The sequence below is a fragment of the Pteropus alecto genome, unplaced genomic scaffold (assembly GCF_000325575.1).
Source record: "Pteropus alecto unplaced genomic scaffold, ASM32557v1 scaffold101, whole genome shotgun sequence".
In the NCBI taxonomy this organism is placed as follows: Eukaryota; Metazoa; Chordata; class Mammalia; order Chiroptera; family Pteropodidae; genus Pteropus; species Pteropus alecto.
Window position 1 is genome coordinate 58885 of NW_006432945.1, and position 18677 is coordinate 77561.

Here is an 18677-nt window from a genome sequence, read left to right on the forward strand (position 1 = left end):
TGAAAACAACTGAAGTTCTTTTTGATAGATGATGGGATAAAGAAGCTGTGGTACATATATACAATGGAATATTACTCAGCCATAACAAGAGATGATTATATTGCCATTTGTGACAACATAGATGGATCTGAGATTGTCATGCTAAGCAAAATAAGTCAAACAGAAAAAGTTGAGAACCATATGATTTCACTCATATGTGGGATATAAAACTAAAAGCAACAAACAAACAAGACAGACTCATGGACATGGACAACAGTTTAGTGGTTATCAGAGGGAAAGGGGAGAAAGGAAGGTAGATAAGGGTAAAGGGAGTCAAATATATGGTGACAGATGGTAACTTTGGATGGTGAACTCACAATGCAATATACATATGATGTATTATTGAATTGGACACTGGAAACCTATGTAATTTGATTAAGCAATGTCACCCCAATAAATTTAATAAAATAAAATAATAATTATGAAAAAGTGAAAAAAGAGGTCTATTTAGATAATTGAAATACTATTTCCATAAAAAGCTGATTAATATGAACTATTTTTTAAAGTATTTCTTAAAACCTATAATAATGATTATATATATATATGCATACATGTGATGTTTCTCATTTCTTTTCATGTATGCAAGAATGTGCTTTGTGGTGTGTTTTTTTTTTTTCTAACAGTGAAAATGAGAAACTACCTCAATTTCCAACAATTGGAAATAGTTAGATTATGGTCTATTCAAGTAATAACAAACAGCCACTAAAAAATGATGTCGTGGAATAATATATAGTAATGAGGACATTTTTTACAATATAGCTCATAATTACCAAAGAAGGTTATAAAACCATGTGCATATGAGTTTAAAAATTTGTTTTAAACTATGCTATATATGAAGGTTTGAAGATATTAAAATTTTACCCATCCTCTTAGGAAAGAAACTGCATTTGGGAAACTACTTGGAGAAAAAGTGGACACTCTATATAGGTAGGCCAATGCTGTTATGAATAGGTGTAAGATATTTATTATTCCAGATATGGAGGCTTAGGAAAAGAGGACCCAAAAAGATGGCCAGAAGTGTTCTTCGAAATGTGACCCCCCTCCAAATATTCCACAAAGATAATAAAGTCATAAAATACTTGGATGCAAGTGGAATTTTTACTGAAATCCCCAACAGGCTCTTTGGCTTTTAGCTGAATATTGTATGTAGAACCCTGAGCCAGCAGATATGGACATAGAGACATAGAAACAGAGAGAAACATGAGGAAGTAAGCCATAAGAAATCTGAGAACTTACAGTTGGTGAGCTGGTGACTATGGGTGGTGGGGGCGGATGGGAATCCGTACTTAACAGATGTGGAATTTGTGCTCATGTTCAATTTAACCAGCTCTTTTTTCTAAAGGTAAGTGAGCCCAGTTGACACCTGGGTACATATATATTTTCAGATAAAAAGACTAGATAGATACATAGCAAAATATTAACTATGATGAGTGGCAGAATTATGGATGGTGACATTTCCGATCTGTGGCTTATGCCTTCTAAATATGTCTACCATAAATATATGTTAACCTTTATAATCCTATAAAATTCAATATAGATTTCTTAAATAAAAAGAGGCCTGCTGCAGAATCATATCTGTGAGCAACTTTTAATAATTGGCAGTCTATTGAATGTCTCCATAGATTCCCTCTACTGCAAAATAGTTCAAAGAATTTGAACAAACAGGAAAAGATAGGAATGGCACCCTATCCCAGCCCTGAATCCTCCCATCCCTGACCTTACTTAATGGGCTCTCCATGCTTCTCCAGAGTGTATGTATTGATCATAGGGAAAGGAATCTCATGGCTGTCTTTTGACAATGGTTTAACTTCATGGCTACCCAAATATCTAATGCCCAGGGGAGCTAATAAGTGGGATCCAATAAAAGAATTCGAGAGGCAAGAAATTAGGTCAGGGAACTTTACGATGTAATTGCTACTGCAGCATATTAGTGTCTTATAATACCTGCAAAAATATTCACTGTTTCATCAGCCATACATAGGCTGGAACCTACTTCACATTGTTACTCCAACACCCTAGCTTAGTCATAGTAAGCAGGTTGAGAGTGACCTTTATAATGTCAAAAGTCAGAGGACACCCATGATCCTGTGCTCTTCAGATAACTTTTAAATGTGTGACAGGAGACAGGCAGAAGGAAATATGCATGCAATGGAAAATTTTTATCTTCTTTCCATATTCTAGTGGTTCTCCAACTGTTTGCGGAAATTTTGAAGATTAAACATTTGTTGGCACACTTGAAAAGATTTTACAACATAGCCAATAAAAAAGTTACAAATCAGTAAAATTCAATTGCTGCCTAAATATAAAAGTGACCAAAAAAAAGTGTCTACAAAAATAATCACTGTCATGACTATACCCCCATGGTTTTTGTCAACTTAATGTCGCTGTTTTGGGACGAGATGATACATCAGTTAAAATTATATTCAGCTGCAAAAGACAGTAAAAACAAAATAACAGGAGCTTAAACAAGATAGTGGTTTACTTCTCTCTCAGGTTAAGAACCATGGGCAGTCGAGGGCTCACAGGGTGGCTCCAAGACCCACAGAAGCCTGGGATTTTTCCATCTGAGACTCCATCTCATCTCACAGTCCAAACCTCAGCCAGCAAAGAGGAAGAATGGAAGAAAGCAGCACCCATTCCTTTAGAGACACTTTGTAGACACTCCACTTACAATCGTCTTGCCATAACACAGATGACTACACTCGTCTGTAAGGGAAGCTGAGAAATGAAGCCTTTATTGAAGGTGGCCATTGGCCCAGTTAAAAATACAGGGTTCTCTTACTAATGAAACTGGATACCGGAGATACCAATAGTCTCTGCTACAAATGGTTACTACCCTGATCACATGTCTTAAGTAATCAAGAGACAAAGTTCTTAGCTGTTCCAGTAACTACCTCACTGTTACGTGACTTTCTTGCAGTAACAATATAGATTTAATAAATAAAAAATGATGATGTACTACTCCAAAATTTGTGGCCTACTCTAAGTGATTTTAAGGCATACTGGGTGAATCCCCTGCCTTTCACATTTAAAGTGTAAAGATAATTAACTGTTTCCTCTGAATCTTCAGGGTAAAGCCATCTTTCCTTTAATCAGTGCATACTTTTTGAGCACCCCATGTTTGGAAATCTTTAGGCTAGGGCTGGAGAGAGAGCATATTTCAATAAGACATCTTTCTTGCTAATCATGGAATTTATAACTTCCTTGATGGAGGTACACATGGATAAAATGACTCTGAGTTCCCCTAAAGATAAGTACTAAAATGTCCCATGGTGAATGGAATTATTGGGCTGAGTTTTGAAGTACTAGCAAAGGAGATGGATTAAAGAGGTAAGAATTTGAGCTTTTCCTTAGAAATAAAAAGACTAATTTGCGCATGTTAAAGGGGTTTCTTCTTTGAGGTCTTCCATGTTTTAATCTGTCTCTTAATTTTTAACATCTACCTCCTATTATTTTCTCAAAACAATAAGTCAGGGAAAGGTTGTTTCAGGAAATTTAAAATCAATAGTGGAATTTGTAATAGTGTATAAGTAAGTACTTTTAATACAATCGTGTATTTTTTGCATCAGTAATATTTTTGACATTGGAATTATTATGACCATAGTTATTGTTTCAGGTAGTATGGATCTAGTACTCTCAGTGGTATGCAGTGTCTGTTGAAGATAACAAAAATACAGTAATTTCTAAGGAATGTTTGATATTTACAAAATCTACCACCCAATAACAATCATCAGATTTCAGAAGGACAACAGGATCCAATAACAAGCTGGGCGTTTCAGGTTGGCAAAGACTCCTCCCCTCATTTTTCTTTTTCTTCTCAGAACATTTGGTCATGATGCTTCAGTGAACCTCTTCCTGGCCATTACAAAAGTAGTGGCAAGAATGATGCCAGTTCTCCGCAGATGTTCTCTGCTTCGCTCACCCAGATGGAGAGCTGTTCTTCTTTATGACTCACTGATGAGAATAAGTGGGATGTCACAGGTCTGGCTGTGAGAGATGGCTCTAGGGCACAGGAAGGAGTCCAGCTCTGTGTCAGTGACTTCTGTAGGTGACACTGGTCTATGATGTCTGTAGGACTATTAAATGTACAAGTTCTGATTATTTTGCCCTTCACAGGACATCACAATTCTTTAGAATAATTTGGTTTCTGAGTTCCTGCCAGCTCCTGAATTTAGGTCCCTAATGAACAGAGACTTTTAGTTGAGCCTCAGCCTAAGAGCCACACGGTATTTAGACAAAAGTGAGAAAGCTGAGTATCAGTAACGAGAGGAAAGAAGAGATGAAAATTGCTTGCCCATTTACTACCTCTTTTTCTTCTTTAGGCACTAGAAGTTAGTGCATCCTCCTTGTACACACATCACAGGCTGTCAGTGTGGAAGAATTGAGACTGCATTGGACATTAAATTTTTTAAAAATATTTTATAAACACCATTTACTTTTTAAACTTGCAAAAATCTGAAAAGGATTAAGATCTAAATAAGGAAATTTTTTGACTGGGAAGAGAGTATATGCAGCTTTTGTATTAGTTGATTTAATTAGAAAAAAAAAATTAGGTCAAAGTCAGTGAGACCAATGTTGTAAGTTTGATGAGCAAATTCTATACCCATGAAAAAGTTTATCACTTTAAGTGAATCGTTTTCTAAAGCAAGCATTTAAACAAATGCAGCCTCCTACAACAAGCTTTATGAAGATCAATGTTTTGATATTTCACAGATGCCAATATAAACACTTTAAAAGCAGAATATCACAGCAGAACTTCTTACAATCTAGGGAACTCAATCTCATGATAAAATAATTAGTAGAGATTTAAACTGAAGTTAAATCTTTACCTTTCCTAACTAATGTTCTCTATGTCTGGCTTGACACGTAAATGCAAATTACCTTTATTACAAAAAGAAAATGGAAGTAGCTTGATGTTATACATTAGCAAATGTCCTGTGTCAATAACCTTTTCCCCTTAAAGTTTATCACTTAGTGCTACTATCATTTGCATTAATTTTTTGAGCTAATTTTTTTTTTAATTTTAGGCTTTTTAAAAATTAAGGCTGAATTAAAGTAGTTGGGGCTAATTTTCTTTTTCTGTACCAATCTCCAGTTAAAACGCCCTGGAGCAAATGAGTCCTTGTTCTTCTTTGAGATAGTCAGGATGACCTCCCATCCTCTCCCTTCGAACTAGTTCATACCTCATCTCTCTGGCCTATTTCTTCTTAATCAACTGGATGGTCAAATTCCCAAGTCTGTTAGTTTGTTTCACCCATGTAATTTAAGATCATTTCCTCATATTAGTCATCCTCGGGCATAAATAAGATTCAATAACTATTCCATAAACATTATTGATTTACACGTGGTTATCTCGCCTAAACTACCTCAGATCATATCCATTTCTTCATGTATTCTGTCCCTTAAAACCTGTCTCCTGTTTTTTCCGCGTTCTCTAAGTGCAAAGTCCGTGGTGCAACCATTCTCTCTCTGATCAATGGCAACCAGGGATGTGGAAAAAGATTAAGGCCTTCTTTAACCTGAAAGGTCAAGAAGCAAAACATCTAAGTAACCCCCCAACAACTTTTTATATGTATGTAATCTATAAAAACTTCAAAACATTTTCTAAAATCTTATTTTTGGCCTGTTTTACTTTAACAAAATGCCACTTATTTTCATGTTAGAAATAATGCATAACTATTTCTAATAAGATAGTAAGTTTAATCAGAATGTGGAAGTTCCCTCTGTTAGAAGCAACTGGGCTAATTAATAATCCAGTCATATGCCCATGTGGTGGTGAAGTTGATAAGCTAAGTAAGTGTGGCCAGATAGGGAGGGTTGATTGTTTTCATCTGGAGCTCAAGCTTTCCTCACAAGAAGGAGAGGGCATAAACATCCTCACAGTAAAGAAGGAAGCCATGTGAGACACAGAATAGAAGAGAGGAGAGGACCTTCGTAGTTATCTAGCCAGGAGACCAGTTTATCTCAGAGCCAAAGAAGACAGACAGAATAGTGTAGGAGGAGATGGCCAGCTATTGGGAGACACAGGATTAAACCAGGCCTGGAAGGGTGCAGGCTAAAGTATACCTCTGACACAGGAGACAGTTCAGAATCTAATCAGGTTTTATTAAGTGGTGTTTAGCAGACTCTTTTTGTGTAGTAAAGATTTATTGAGCACCTCTCAGTGCCAAGGAGAGTTCTAAGGCTTTTATGTATCTATCAGTGAAGATAGGCAAAAATCCCTGTCTTTTATGAACTTTGCACTCTGGTGGAAGGAGAGAGACTATAAACAAGACACTTCAATTATATTAAAGGGAATAAAGGTGATAAACAAATAGAGCAGAGTAAGAGAGATCTGGAACGTGGATGTGGGGGAGATGGCATCTTCACTGTGACAGTCGGCAACACTGAGCAGTGTTTTAAAGTGAGATCATAACTGTGTGTGTATTCTTTTCGTTTTTGTCTTATATTAATTTCTTAGTAGATCTTCAAACTGCTTATGCTTAAAAAAAAAAAAGATTCATTTTGTACGCCTTGTTCAGAGACGGGAGTAAGAATGAAGTGGCTAGAAAGTGATGTTAGCAGGGGAAATACCCACTATAAATCTAGTAAATGGACTGAGGTGGTGTTCAGTTTTCAGCAAAAGCAGTGTTGTGACAGTTAGTAATATCTGCCAGGGGCTGTGTTGTGTCCATGACTGAAGGACTTGGATGGATATAACTGCTACTATTCTCCATCAGAAAATTCTGCCACAACTCTACCAAGTTAAATAGTCCATCTTTAACTCGTCCTAAAGTTACCTCAGGGTTCCAGGATGCTCAGTGTTTTGATACACTAACACTGAACTTGGTAAGCAAATTTGTTTTAGACTCACAACTGATGACTTCATGTGCCACCTCAATTCTCAGCTTTCCCAGAGTCACAATGTCTAATTACTCTGTGTGTTTCCTCCCTTACCCCAGCATTGTGCTTTCCCACACTCTATTAACTTATCTCTTGTCTTCTCAGCCCCCACTACACTCCTCATCATCCCTCTCCTCAGACAATGAGCTCCTTGTGAGTGAGGACCATCTATACACATGCAAAATAATTTTTATTTAATGATTTTTGACCTCCAATTGCATACTAGTCAAGATAAATAATAAGAATAGCAATGGCTAAGATATTTGTTTACAAAATGCTTTACCATTTATTGTCTTCTTTGGTTCTGAAAGTAACTCCGAGACATAGGTAGGCCCAGCAATGTCGTTATCCCAAAGCAGAGAAGACTCTGAGGTTCAGAGAAATTCAGTGACTTACATAAAATCATACCAGTAGAAAGTTAAAGAATTAGGGTTTTAGTCCCAATTATCTGACTCAAAATCTTGAAGCCATTTGGCTATTCCATTGAAAATTTCATTTGCCCACTTCTGAATCTGATTCTGTATCACTGAAATTCAGTATCCAAAACTGAATAGTACAAAGCTGGAATATTTCTGTTCTTTTCTTTCATATACCTTCCCCTCATCTCTATTTTATTAAATTTGTTTTAGCTACTTGAGAACAATGAGCCAATATCCTATAGAACAGTATGTAGTCTCACCTTTTATACTCTGTTCTGAGTTATTAGCCTATAAGAAAATTATGATATTTCTGTAAGGGCCTCTGTTCATACTAACACTTAGTGAAAACTTCCCGGTCAGTTCACACAGACTTGCAAGTTCTTTCTGTGATTTAACCTCACTGGCTTGACATTTCACTAATGAAAAAAATGCTATTATCTGCACGTTTGATATTTCACTGTGGACTTACTATATCAAAAATTTGTGCCAAATGTTACACAAGGTAAGTCATGCACTGATATCTGAAGAACAATACTGTTAGGCTGCTTATATCCTTGACTCTTCTGCCTCTAATCCATTCCCATTTTTCTAGAGAACAGCCTTCTTGTTCATAGTCTGATAGTTTTAAAATCTGCATTGGTATACCGCTTAGAGTGTCAAAACTATTAAGACCACTCTCTATAAAGCCTCCCTACATTACCCGATGTCCTCATTAACCACCACTAACCAACTGGATAGCTATTCATTCAACACATACTCACTAGGGCTCTATTCTCTCCCACCCCATATATCACTCATCATCCAAGACCACTTTTAGGTCATTGCTCATCTACCCACTTAGTCACTTCTCCTCGGAAGCCCATCCCACCTAGCCATACCACCCTCTACTCTTATTTATGGATCTCGAATTTGCCCTTCCTAAATATGTGAAAACTTAGGCTCCTGACTCAGAGTTCGCTCTTTGTCTCAAGCGATGCAGCTGTCTATTTTCCATGAGGGTAAAAGTGAGTAATAAAGAAGTCATAGTAAGTGGTGGAGTGAGTTTAACTCTTTGTGAGTCCATTCTTAAATTTCTAGTACCAACGCATACTTGAAATCTAAAGGTACTGATACTGTATTATTTATCATTTTATTTAGGTAAAATAAAGTCCTTATTAAATAATCCTCAAAGAGGCAGAGTAACATCACATAAAACCATGGGCTTTGCAATCTGTAAAACCAGTGTTCACACTCATTTACTAGCTTTGAGACCCTGAAAAAGATACATAATCTCTCTAAACTTCATTTTCCTTATAAAATGGGCATGATAATAGTTCCTACCTCCCTTAACACAGGGCCTTGCTTATGATGACTGTTAGGTCTTATTTACACATGACTGTTTTTTATCAACATTTAAAAGTAATTAAATACTTTTTTTTCTGTCGGTTTTTATGTACCTTCATGACAAGTACTGCCGCTCTCTTAACTGTGGATATCATCAGCATAGAAAACAGAACTTACATCTTCTCCGTATTAATGCCGAACTCTCCCTCTGTGTCAGTCAATATTTGCTTTATATATTTAGGTTCCCCTATGTTGGGTGCATAGAGGTTTAGAAGGTTTAGAGCCTCTTGTTGGATTCATCCCTTTATCGTTATAAAATGTCCCTCTTTGTCTCTTATTATAGTCTTTGTTTTAAAGTCTATTTTGTCTGCTGTAAGTATTGCTACCCAAGCTTCTTCATGTTTCCATTCACATGAAATATCTTTTCCCATCCTTTTACTTTCAGTCCGTGTCTTTTGATCTGAAGTGGGTCTTTATGGACAGCATTCATAAGGGTCTTTGTTTTCTTACCCATTCAGCTGCCCTCTGTCTTTTCATTGGAGCATTTAATCCATTTACATTTAAAGTGATTAGTGATAGGTACATAGTTAATGCCATTTTTTAATTCATATTGATGTTTTTTCTCCCCCTTTCTTTTTCTTAAAGAAGGCCCTTTAATATTTCTTATAATATTGGTTTGGTGGTGATGAACTCCTTTAGCTTTTACTGGTTTGGGAAGCTCTTTATCTGTACTTGGGTTCCTCATGGAACTCAAGCATTTCCCACTTGGGTGTGCCTCCAAGTCCTCCAGTTTCCCTTAAATAGACAAGACATCTTAAGGATCCCGTGGAGACTTTCACTTTACCTCTGCCCCTGCTTTCCGACTTTCATTGAATTCTGTCGTTCACCTGGCTTCCTATGACTTCTCTCTCCTTTCTGTCCTCTCCACTTGGGCTTGTTACCATATAGTATCCCTTCATTTCATCTATTCAAGTAGCCCTACCCCACGCTGTTGTGTAGTAAATATTCAGCTGTTTGCTAAAGGTTTAGGGTGAAATGGGAAATTACACTACAATCCAAAGTGGCACACAACATGGAACTGAATATTAGAAATCACTGAACTAAAAAATGAGTTTTTGTAAATAAAGTTTTTGGAACACAGCCACACCCTTTCATTTACCTATTGTCTGTGGTTTCTTTCACACTACAACATCAGTGTTGAATGGAAGCCACAGAGACCCAGGGACTGTGTGACACACAAATCAAAATATGTCCATTTTTCTTAATCATACAGATCAATGCATTTGTCCCTTCCTTAGTCTGGTTATGCCTTGAAGTCCTAAAATTTATCTATAAGATCCTCAAGGAATTTTCAGAAACAACAGCACCAAAAACCCTAGAAAAAGATTAAGCCACTCCTCTAGAAAGCAGAATTAAAAATACCACATTTTAAAGTAAATTTCCTTTTTTTCTGTTTTACCTCTTCCCATATCAATGTGCCCTAAACCAAATCTGGCATTTTATATTGATATACATGTCAGAAATCCTAAATTCAACAGAGGACAATCTAAGTGGCCACAGGAAAAGGTGAGAGGGTGGGAGAGGCATTTATAGTTAACCAAGATACAGGTCATTCAATAAAGAAAAATGGAAATGAATTTGCAAAGCCCTATGTTTATTATCTGGCTTCTACTCACTTTGCTTTTGTCCTATAGCTTGTTTTTCATGATTGTTTATGGAAACAAATGAAATATATATTGCTTTTTTAAAATTCAGAATTGGTAATCAACTTTTTGAAAAGATAATGATCATTCATCTTGATCAGTCTCAAATGGGCGTATACATACACATTATTTTATATCAAGGTACATCTTGAATTTGGACACATTATTTTATATCAAGGTACATCTTGAATTTTGTACATTGACTGTTGGCTACATTTTAAGAAAAAGTTAGAGTGACCTTAATGAATTTATCTCAGATTTCCCTTTTAAGATTAGAATTTTGACTACGTGTATGCTACAAGAGAAGGTTAATCACGTGTGGCAATATCTGGTGGACAAGGAGTGAGTCAGAGTCTGTACCAAGCTGAAAACCTGTGTGTCCAAGCAAGGTGCAGGGGCAGAAGAGATGACATAGGTAAAGAGGTGGGCTCCAAAGACACAGATGCGTGTTGAAGGACATGAGAATGTTCAATGCTGATATAGGTGACACATGATGCTGGGAAGACTTCTGAGCTAGAAAGAGAACAATGATGAGGGACCCGGTGGCAGTAATTACTGGGGGTGTCAAGTGAGCTGATGAGCCTCATCCGGATCTGTCCATTGGTGGAAGGACAGTGTCCATGGCCTCAAAGAAGAAGAGAGGCTTCAGCATGGAAGCATTTGTATACCTTAGACTCTACAATACCTTCTTTCAGTCTTCACTGTGATGAGGGGAGGAGGATGTGCTATCTGAAGCTGACCCTCCACCAAACTACCATTTTTTGTTTACTTCCCCCTGACACAACTATGGTTCAGAAAAGAGGCTCAAGGAAAGATTTTACGTGTTAAGAGAGATCTGTATATTTTCTGGAATGAGGCTCTCTTTATTTAGTTGCTCAACTCTGAGAACACTTTTGACAAAAGCAGCAATGAGGAAAGGTCAGTTAATCATTAATCTCTCTCTTATCTACATTGTATCTCAATTGATGCCATACTTTCCTGTGCCCTACATAGCCACCACAACAGAGGACAATAAACACTTCTTTTGAACTTGTAATTTATGTGTAATTGCTAGCACCATGATTATTAGCGTATAAATTCTGGGTAGTTCAGTTGTTGACCATGCGGTCATCTAAATAAAAACATTGTTATTTCAGGGTCCTTCCGTGACAAAGTACTATAAAGTTGGAAAACACCTTGAATTAAAATGACCGTTGAAAGGAGATAATTCGTTTCAACGGAATAATATCGAAGACTTATAAAATCTTTAAAATGACCTCACAGAGCTGTAAACATGTGCCCTAGGAGATGCTGAAGCGCTCCCAATACCTAATGAACTTCTCTCCTGTTTGGATTATTGTCACTCCATCACCTTTTTTCTTTGTGCTAAAAGTACACACTATCTAGTCAGGGGAAAGACTGCACTTAGGATATAGAAATAGTCTCAACTACTGAAAGAAAGAAACTCTTGTCTAGGATTTCTGTTCACAAGTTTGTCTTTTTTTTATTTTTTATCAAATGTTTATAATATGAAATGGGCTCATTAAGAAGATTTGGAAAACGCAGGAGGAAAGTATAAAATACAATGATACTACCCAGTGATAACCCATTAATGTTTTAATTCACTTTCTGTTAATCTTTCTTATATATTTTTCTTTATACGCATAATGTCTTTTTTTCTTAAATACCTTCCTTTAATTTTATAGTGCAGAATCCACTTCTTTTGGACAGACTGGAGTAAAATATATGCTGTATTCGTTTTCATTTTCTCAAAAAGAAAAAGTAATATCTGTTTATTAAAAGGGCATTAAATGAAGATGGGTCAAGATTATTTCAGAGAAATATCTGGAAAAAAAATAAGCTTTGGATATTTCCTAAGCTCTATTTCAAAAGTACTTTGTACTTTGTTCTGTATAAAAATCATATTAAAATTTAAAGAGGATAATTGTTATCATAATAGTAACTACCTCACTTTTGTATGGATTCAGAATACACTAAATTAATAAAGAAAGCATGAGATTTAAGAATGTATCAAGTTAATAAACATGTATTGACACTTTCTAAATAAGTGGCCCTAGAGTCTCTAAGGGGTCCATATCCTTATAGATCAAAAATTCATTTGGTATGATATTATGGGCCACGCTAATGATCTCTAAAAATTATTAGAATCTTTCTGGATATTTAAGAATAGATTTGTATATGACTACTGCTAACTTCCATGTAACTTTGGTTTTAACAGTTGCTTTTAGAATGTATTCTGTCACATTTTACCTTGATAAATACAGAGAGCTGGACACCAAGCTGAATTTCAATTTAAAATCATGCGAGATAGGAAAAAAAAAACTGTAAGTCAAATCAACTGACAAACTAGGAGAAAAAATTTGCAACTTATATCACAGATACATGGTAACGGTATTATTTAGAGAGTTAAAAATTCTAGGACCAATTCTCTCTCATCTCCCTCCAAAATGGGAAAATGACATACAGCCAAGTCACCAAATAAAATCTTTTATTTCTTGAGTTACTGAAGAACAAACTTTTAAAGGACTATAAATTAATTGCTTAGTAATTGGCTTTTCTTAGAATTAAAATTCTCTATCACAAAAATAATTTTGTGTTTTTTTCCTCAGACTTAAGTCAGTGAGCAATGTAATTAACAATTATCTGATGCCTCTGATTTTTTTAATTGCAAGAAATCCATTAGACTTTATCTCTATTACAACAGTTATCTATGGGAAATACTGTGTATACAATGTATAAAATGCCATATTGCCTAACTTTGTATTATTGAGCAATTCTGTTAACTTCTGGCCTTACATTTTTCATCTGAAAAGTAGGGGCTGGACCAATTGATGTCCAAAGCTATTTCTAGTGCTAATATTCTAACTTCGTTTTGTTCACGTTTTTGTACACTTGTGAGATGTTAGTTTAAGACTATGAAGCTTAAATGAAATATTGTGATTGCAGCATTATAATGAGAAAGGAACAAAAGTTTTTTCTTTGCAAATCTACTTATGGAATATGCTTTGTAATACATTTACTTTTTAAAGTCATCAAAAGCCAAGAGGAAACCAAATGAAAATACATTCCTTCTGAGAAATGCCCTCCTTTTTCTATTTGGTTTGTGTCAGAATGCCTGCTTGGGCTGTGGCATACCACAGTAACACTGTTGCTGGTAACAGCTATGGGCTGGCGGGTGCTTACCAGGTACAACAGAGGCACAGCTCCCAGGGCCAACATCACAAAGACGGCTTAGCTATCCTGTTTACCCGTTCTCTTTCGGGTTTTCACAAATCTTGATATGTAATTCATCAGGTCCACGGACAGCGATTTCTGAGAGCATTCGCAGGTCCATTCAGACTGCTACCCTCACCTCAGGAAAGCATAATGTAAATATCCTAATTTAGAGGGCAAAGAATCATCTAACATGGTTGTATTTTAAAGAAGTTGATGTCTGTTTAATGACATCCACACAGACTTACTGCCATCCTACTGCCATTCATAAAGCCTTAAAGGAGATCTACCACACCGCTCAAAACCTGGTCTACAAACATGCATATTCTCCATTCTCTCCTCATTTTCTTTTGGCAGTTTGACAACATCTTTAGGGAAAGTTGGAGGAACCACTAGTGTTTACTCTCCTACTTCACTCAAAGCCTTGACTCTCTCCAGTTCTATTCCTGTCAGGACCTTAGGAAGTTCACTGTCAATACTTTCCCTTTGACCTCAGTCACTAAAATGATCTCAAGGCTAAGGGACAGACATTACCTCCACTTCACAGGTCAGCTTGCAACACCTGACCTTTAGGAAGGTTTTCTGTGCAGACAGTTGAAACTCATTCCTTTTAGAGACAAATCTAGCTTTGGTCTTAGTGTCTACAATTATTATAATCAAAATCTTTCAGAATTCTCTCAACATTTGGTAAATCCATGCTTATGGAGAATGGACAAAGGCATGTTAAATCTCTTGACAGCAACACCCATTTATTTCATTCAGTATTTAATATGTATTATTATGCACATACTATAGGCCTAGAACTGAGCCTATTAAGAAAACTCTACCCCTGCCTCATGGAGCTCATCCAGAAAAATAGGGAACAAAGTTTTGAACATATCAAATAGAGCCTCAGTTGGGTCAACTCAAAATAAGTTAAAGAAATCAACATGAAAATCTTCAGTTATATTAAGAATAGCTTAATGAACCCCGGGTATAGAAATTTCACTGACTGGAAGGAAGTCCAATAAAACCTCAATCATTGAATATAATCTAGAACCTATACCTAGAAAACCAAACACTAGCCATATTTTTCCCCTTTTAAATTTTCTCATGAGAAAACAATAACAACAACAATAACAACATCGACAACTTACTTCCAAGCCTATGTGGTCAAAATAAGGACCATATAGTAAACCTGACAAACTCAGGGGAGGCCTGCATGACATGCCTTTCAAACTCAGAGACCATAAGTAACCACATAGGATAGGCTGAACATAAAAGTTCCTGACTAAAAGCAGATCATGCATGGCAGGTAGTCACATCCCAAGCCTGTAATTTCCTTGACAAAGTCAATCTTTATCTTAAGCAAGCCTATCTACTGTCTTTTTGCATCTATGATAACATACCCTTGGAATGTCATAATAATCCCTTTTCCAGACCCCTCAGGGTACAACTGCAGCACCAGAGCACAGAGACCACAGAACTCCTCATTGTTATCTTGTTACCAGATTACCATCTCTGTGTGCCCTAAATGTTATTCACTATCCTGTACTCACCAATGTAAAAGAAGTATGTGTCTCTCCATTTTGCTTTTTATCCAATCCCAGAGTTTTCTTCTTTGCTTTCTCTGAGCATTACTTGCCACCCATAGATTTCATGAAACCCTCCTTACGTCTCCTCCTTAATTTTAATGTATTTAAAAAAAAGAAAAAAAGCAGCTGCAAAACTGTCATTCTCCAGAGCTTTTCTCCATCCATTGAGATTTTGCTTCATGGCAGTTGTCAGTTTGGCTCAAATAAATTCATAAAAATTCTCTACTGCTTTGGTTGTTTCTTGACACCTAGAAATAGATGGAAAAGGTTTTTTTTTCCAGCTTTACTGAGATATAATTTATGTATAATATTGCGTAGAGATGGCTGTACAGAGCGATAGATTCCCTGTTTTCCAAATAAGTGCCAACACTGAGCCACAGAACCCTTCTGTTATATCACCCTTTTACAACTGTAATAATGAACAGAAATGATAGTTCACCCTCATTGAGTTTCCTGTTCGCTGTCTCCTTAATTATACCTTCAAGTAAGTGTCATTATAGAGTATCTGGATTTAATAATCCAAGATTCTAAGGTGTTTATTTTATACATCACCTCCACACCTAGTGTCATATCCTCTGCCGAAAATCCAAACATGTGTTGGTCTGGGAGAAAGAGCAAATTCCATGGTTTATTGAACCCAGAAAGTCTTTAGTACATCTCAGATGTAGAACTGTTTAAATATATATAAAGCTTTGTAATTACAGAAGATGCCTTTGAGGTTTATAAGGAGCTTCCATTTCCTCACCATCCTCTCATTCCTTAACTCTGTGTGATACAAATTCTATTTCCACCATTCTATGAACAAAACAGATGTTATTTAAGTTGGGTTATTAAATTTTTTTTCTTTACCTGATTCCAAATGTAACTTGGGTCAATACAGAAAACTGAAAAGCACACAAAAAAATTGAAATATGTATAATCCTATCAACTATTAGTTCATTTTGGTAATTTTCAACTAATTTCTTTTTATGTGTATCAATAAACTACTTTTGTTTTATAAAAGGAATACCAAACAGCACATACTGATATGGAGTCCTTTTCCACTTATGAATATAGCATAGTTTCTCACATTGATATGTTTTTTTCACATTGCTTTCTGCATAGAATTTCATCCCATAAAGCCACCTAGCAAAAATTCCTTATACTTTTGCTAGACACTTAAGGGCTTATATTTTTTTCCAAAATTATACATCTTTGCTCACAGCTCTGATGATCTCTAGGATGAACTCTAAATGGAATTCTAGGTTTAACAGTTATATCCATTTAAAAACTTCAAAACATGAAAAAGTTATGTTAAAACTAAAAGTTTGTGGGCACTGGTCCCCCAATGTTTATTCATTGGTTGCCTTTTCTATTCTGTGCAACTAATGGGAAGAAAATGTCAACTTTTTGTTTGCTCCTTTAATGCTTTTTATTAGTCATACAGGCTTACTCACAACTCTACAAATAAATCTTCCTCATTCATAACTTCCTAGCACTGACTGTTTCACCAGAAAAGTACTCTCCATTATTAAATCCTACCCATCCCAACAATAATGGCATTCACTATTTCCAGGAATTAGGCACTAATACATCCTTGTCCTTACCTTTTTCAAGCACGTATGTTCAATAAAACATTTAGTTGCTCGAGGGCAAGGGATCCACATGCTTAGGGCCAGGTGTCGTTTAATAATTTACCTTCCCAGGGGGCTTCTCAAGTGAGTTGGAAGCCCAGTCATTAACATTAGGGGTTGGGAGTGCAGTGACCAAACCATCTTTGTGACTTTGAAATCTAGCAGTCCTTGAGAGGATTCGGTTGCATACTTTTTTTTAACCACGGAAATCTCAAATACCGTCCCTAACTGTGCCTAATTAATGCCAAATATTGAGCGAGGGCCCTGGTAACCTTGACAGTCTGGATGCCCCAGGACAAAAAGTGGAGCTCTGAGGGGTGTTGGCTCCAGGGCAATCCACTGTCTGAGATCTGGGTTTCTATTTTCAGGTCGATGCGCTTTATTCTTCAATCCAACGTACCGGAAAAGGAGCAATAAGGACCCCGCCAGCTCTTGCTTCCTCTCCACCCATCCTGAGTGAGCTGGTAACTCTGTTAACGAATGCGGTAGTGAACCAGCCTTTTCCCGCAAACCGCCCAGGTGCTTCCGGGTAGGTACATACCAAGAGAACAGGGACGCCACGCCTGCGCCGGCTGAGTCAGAGCGAGTCTTCAGTCAGGGCCACGACCCGGTCCCTCGAGGCTTAACGCACCAAACGGGCTCCGAAGCCTAGCCTTGCAGCCCGCCGATTAGCCCAGCCCGGCCCCTCTTCCTTGCGTCACTTCCGTTTCGGGCGTGGCCCAAGCCATGCCCACCAGCGGTTCCTTATTTGTCACTTGGTGACTGGTGTGTGCGGGGTCTGGTAGCCGCACTCTAGAAGGTTATTGCTCGCTGGCCCTCAGGTGTCCCGCTGATATCCCGGAAAATGACGGCTTCTTACGGCACGCGAACGACACCTCCCCGCTGCCACAAGAACCTTTTTCATTCTTGCCGCTTCGTTGGGATCTTTTTGATGACTCTAGTTATCCTGTTACCGACATCCTCCGGTAGGGGCTTGAGAGCGTTTGCACTCTGGCGGCGAACTGGAGCAGGCCGACCGGAGCCCAGGGCGGGGGGCAGATTTACTTGGGTCAGGTAGGAGGCTCGAGGCTGGGTCGACTCGGGGGATGCGGAGGTGGGGTGAATGCGTAGTCAGAGATCCCCCCTGGGTCTGCTGTGTGCAGGTCGAGGGCGTTGGGGACCTTGTAGTGCCCGCAGTGAAGGTTGCTTTGTGGTCCGCACTGAGCCGTGCGGAGGCGCTAGCCGCAGCTCGTGTTTGTCCAGGGTTAAGGTGTGTCCCTAGCAAAAGCTTGCAGGTGTCTTGGGACTGAGCCAATCGTGCTGGGGCGCGCGGACCCCGGGCTCAAGGTGAGGGCTTGTTCTTGAGTGTTCAGGTGCGTGAGATGTTGCTAAGGCCCATGCTGTATCCGTGGGGAGGGTTTGCGCTGTTATTCTCTCCGCGGGGGGATGCCTTGGTGAGTCGGGTGTTTGCGGGTTGGGCGTTACCGGGTGTGTTCTTTACGGAAGTGGCTAGGCCAGCGGCGCGGAGTGTGGGGCATGGAAACTCCGCTTGCTTTGTTTCGAGGTTGGGGAACGCTTGTTGTGAGTATAGTCCTTGGGTGAGAGCAGGTTCCGGGTGCCTGAATTTAAAGAGTTTTGGAAGGATGCGCAGTGCTTTTATACCTAAAGTTAACAACTGGCTCGTTGTTGCCTGAATTCATACAGTATTATTTTCTGACTTGCCCTAACCCCGCCCCCTTTTTTTCTTGGTGAGGTAACCCTTGGTTGACCTCACAGATTGCAAGGATTTTGTCATTTTACAATCCCTTTTTTTTTTTTTTCTATGCCTGCAGCACCTGGTATTCTTAGGTGGTCTTCCATCCAAGTACTAACTGGCAGACCCTGCTTAGCTTCCGAGATCAGACCAGATCGGGCTTGTTTAGGGTGGCATGG

The 18677-nt window shown here is 37.9% G+C and overlaps 1 protein-coding gene and 1 long non-coding RNA gene across 7 annotated transcripts in view; one reads left to right on the plus strand and one right to left on the minus strand.

Annotated features, from left to right (window-relative positions):
• LOC112476430 overlaps positions 1-17433 on the minus strand; it is a 20481-nt gene extending 3048 nt beyond the window's left edge. Inside the window, exons 1-3 of one of the 3 annotated variants that reach the window (XR_003045070.1) lie at positions 17308-17433; positions 15118-15401; positions 2375-4115 (exon numbers count right to left, since the gene is read on the minus strand). This is a non-coding gene — a long non-coding RNA (uncharacterized LOC112476430). Of the gene's footprint in view, positions 1-2374; positions 4116-12837; positions 15402-17307 lie in introns of those variants that run through there. The other 2 variants (XR_003045071.1, XR_003045069.1) reach the window with 2 other exon arrangements.
• Positions 17434-17479: 46 nt separating this feature from the next.
• The window catches only part of LOC102895643 (membrane cofactor protein-like), a 45277-nt gene continuing 44079 nt past the window's right edge, over positions 17480-18677 (plus strand). For 3 of the 4 annotated variants that reach the window (XM_025043903.1, XM_015586274.2, XM_025043904.1), the window contains exon 1: positions 17480-17731. In XM_025043903.1, the coding sequence (XP_024899671.1) occupies positions 17611-17731 (121 nt within the window). In that variant the 5' untranslated portion in view covers positions 17480-17610. The remainder of the gene's footprint in view (positions 17732-18677) is intronic. The other variant, XM_015586275.2, reaches the window with a different exon arrangement.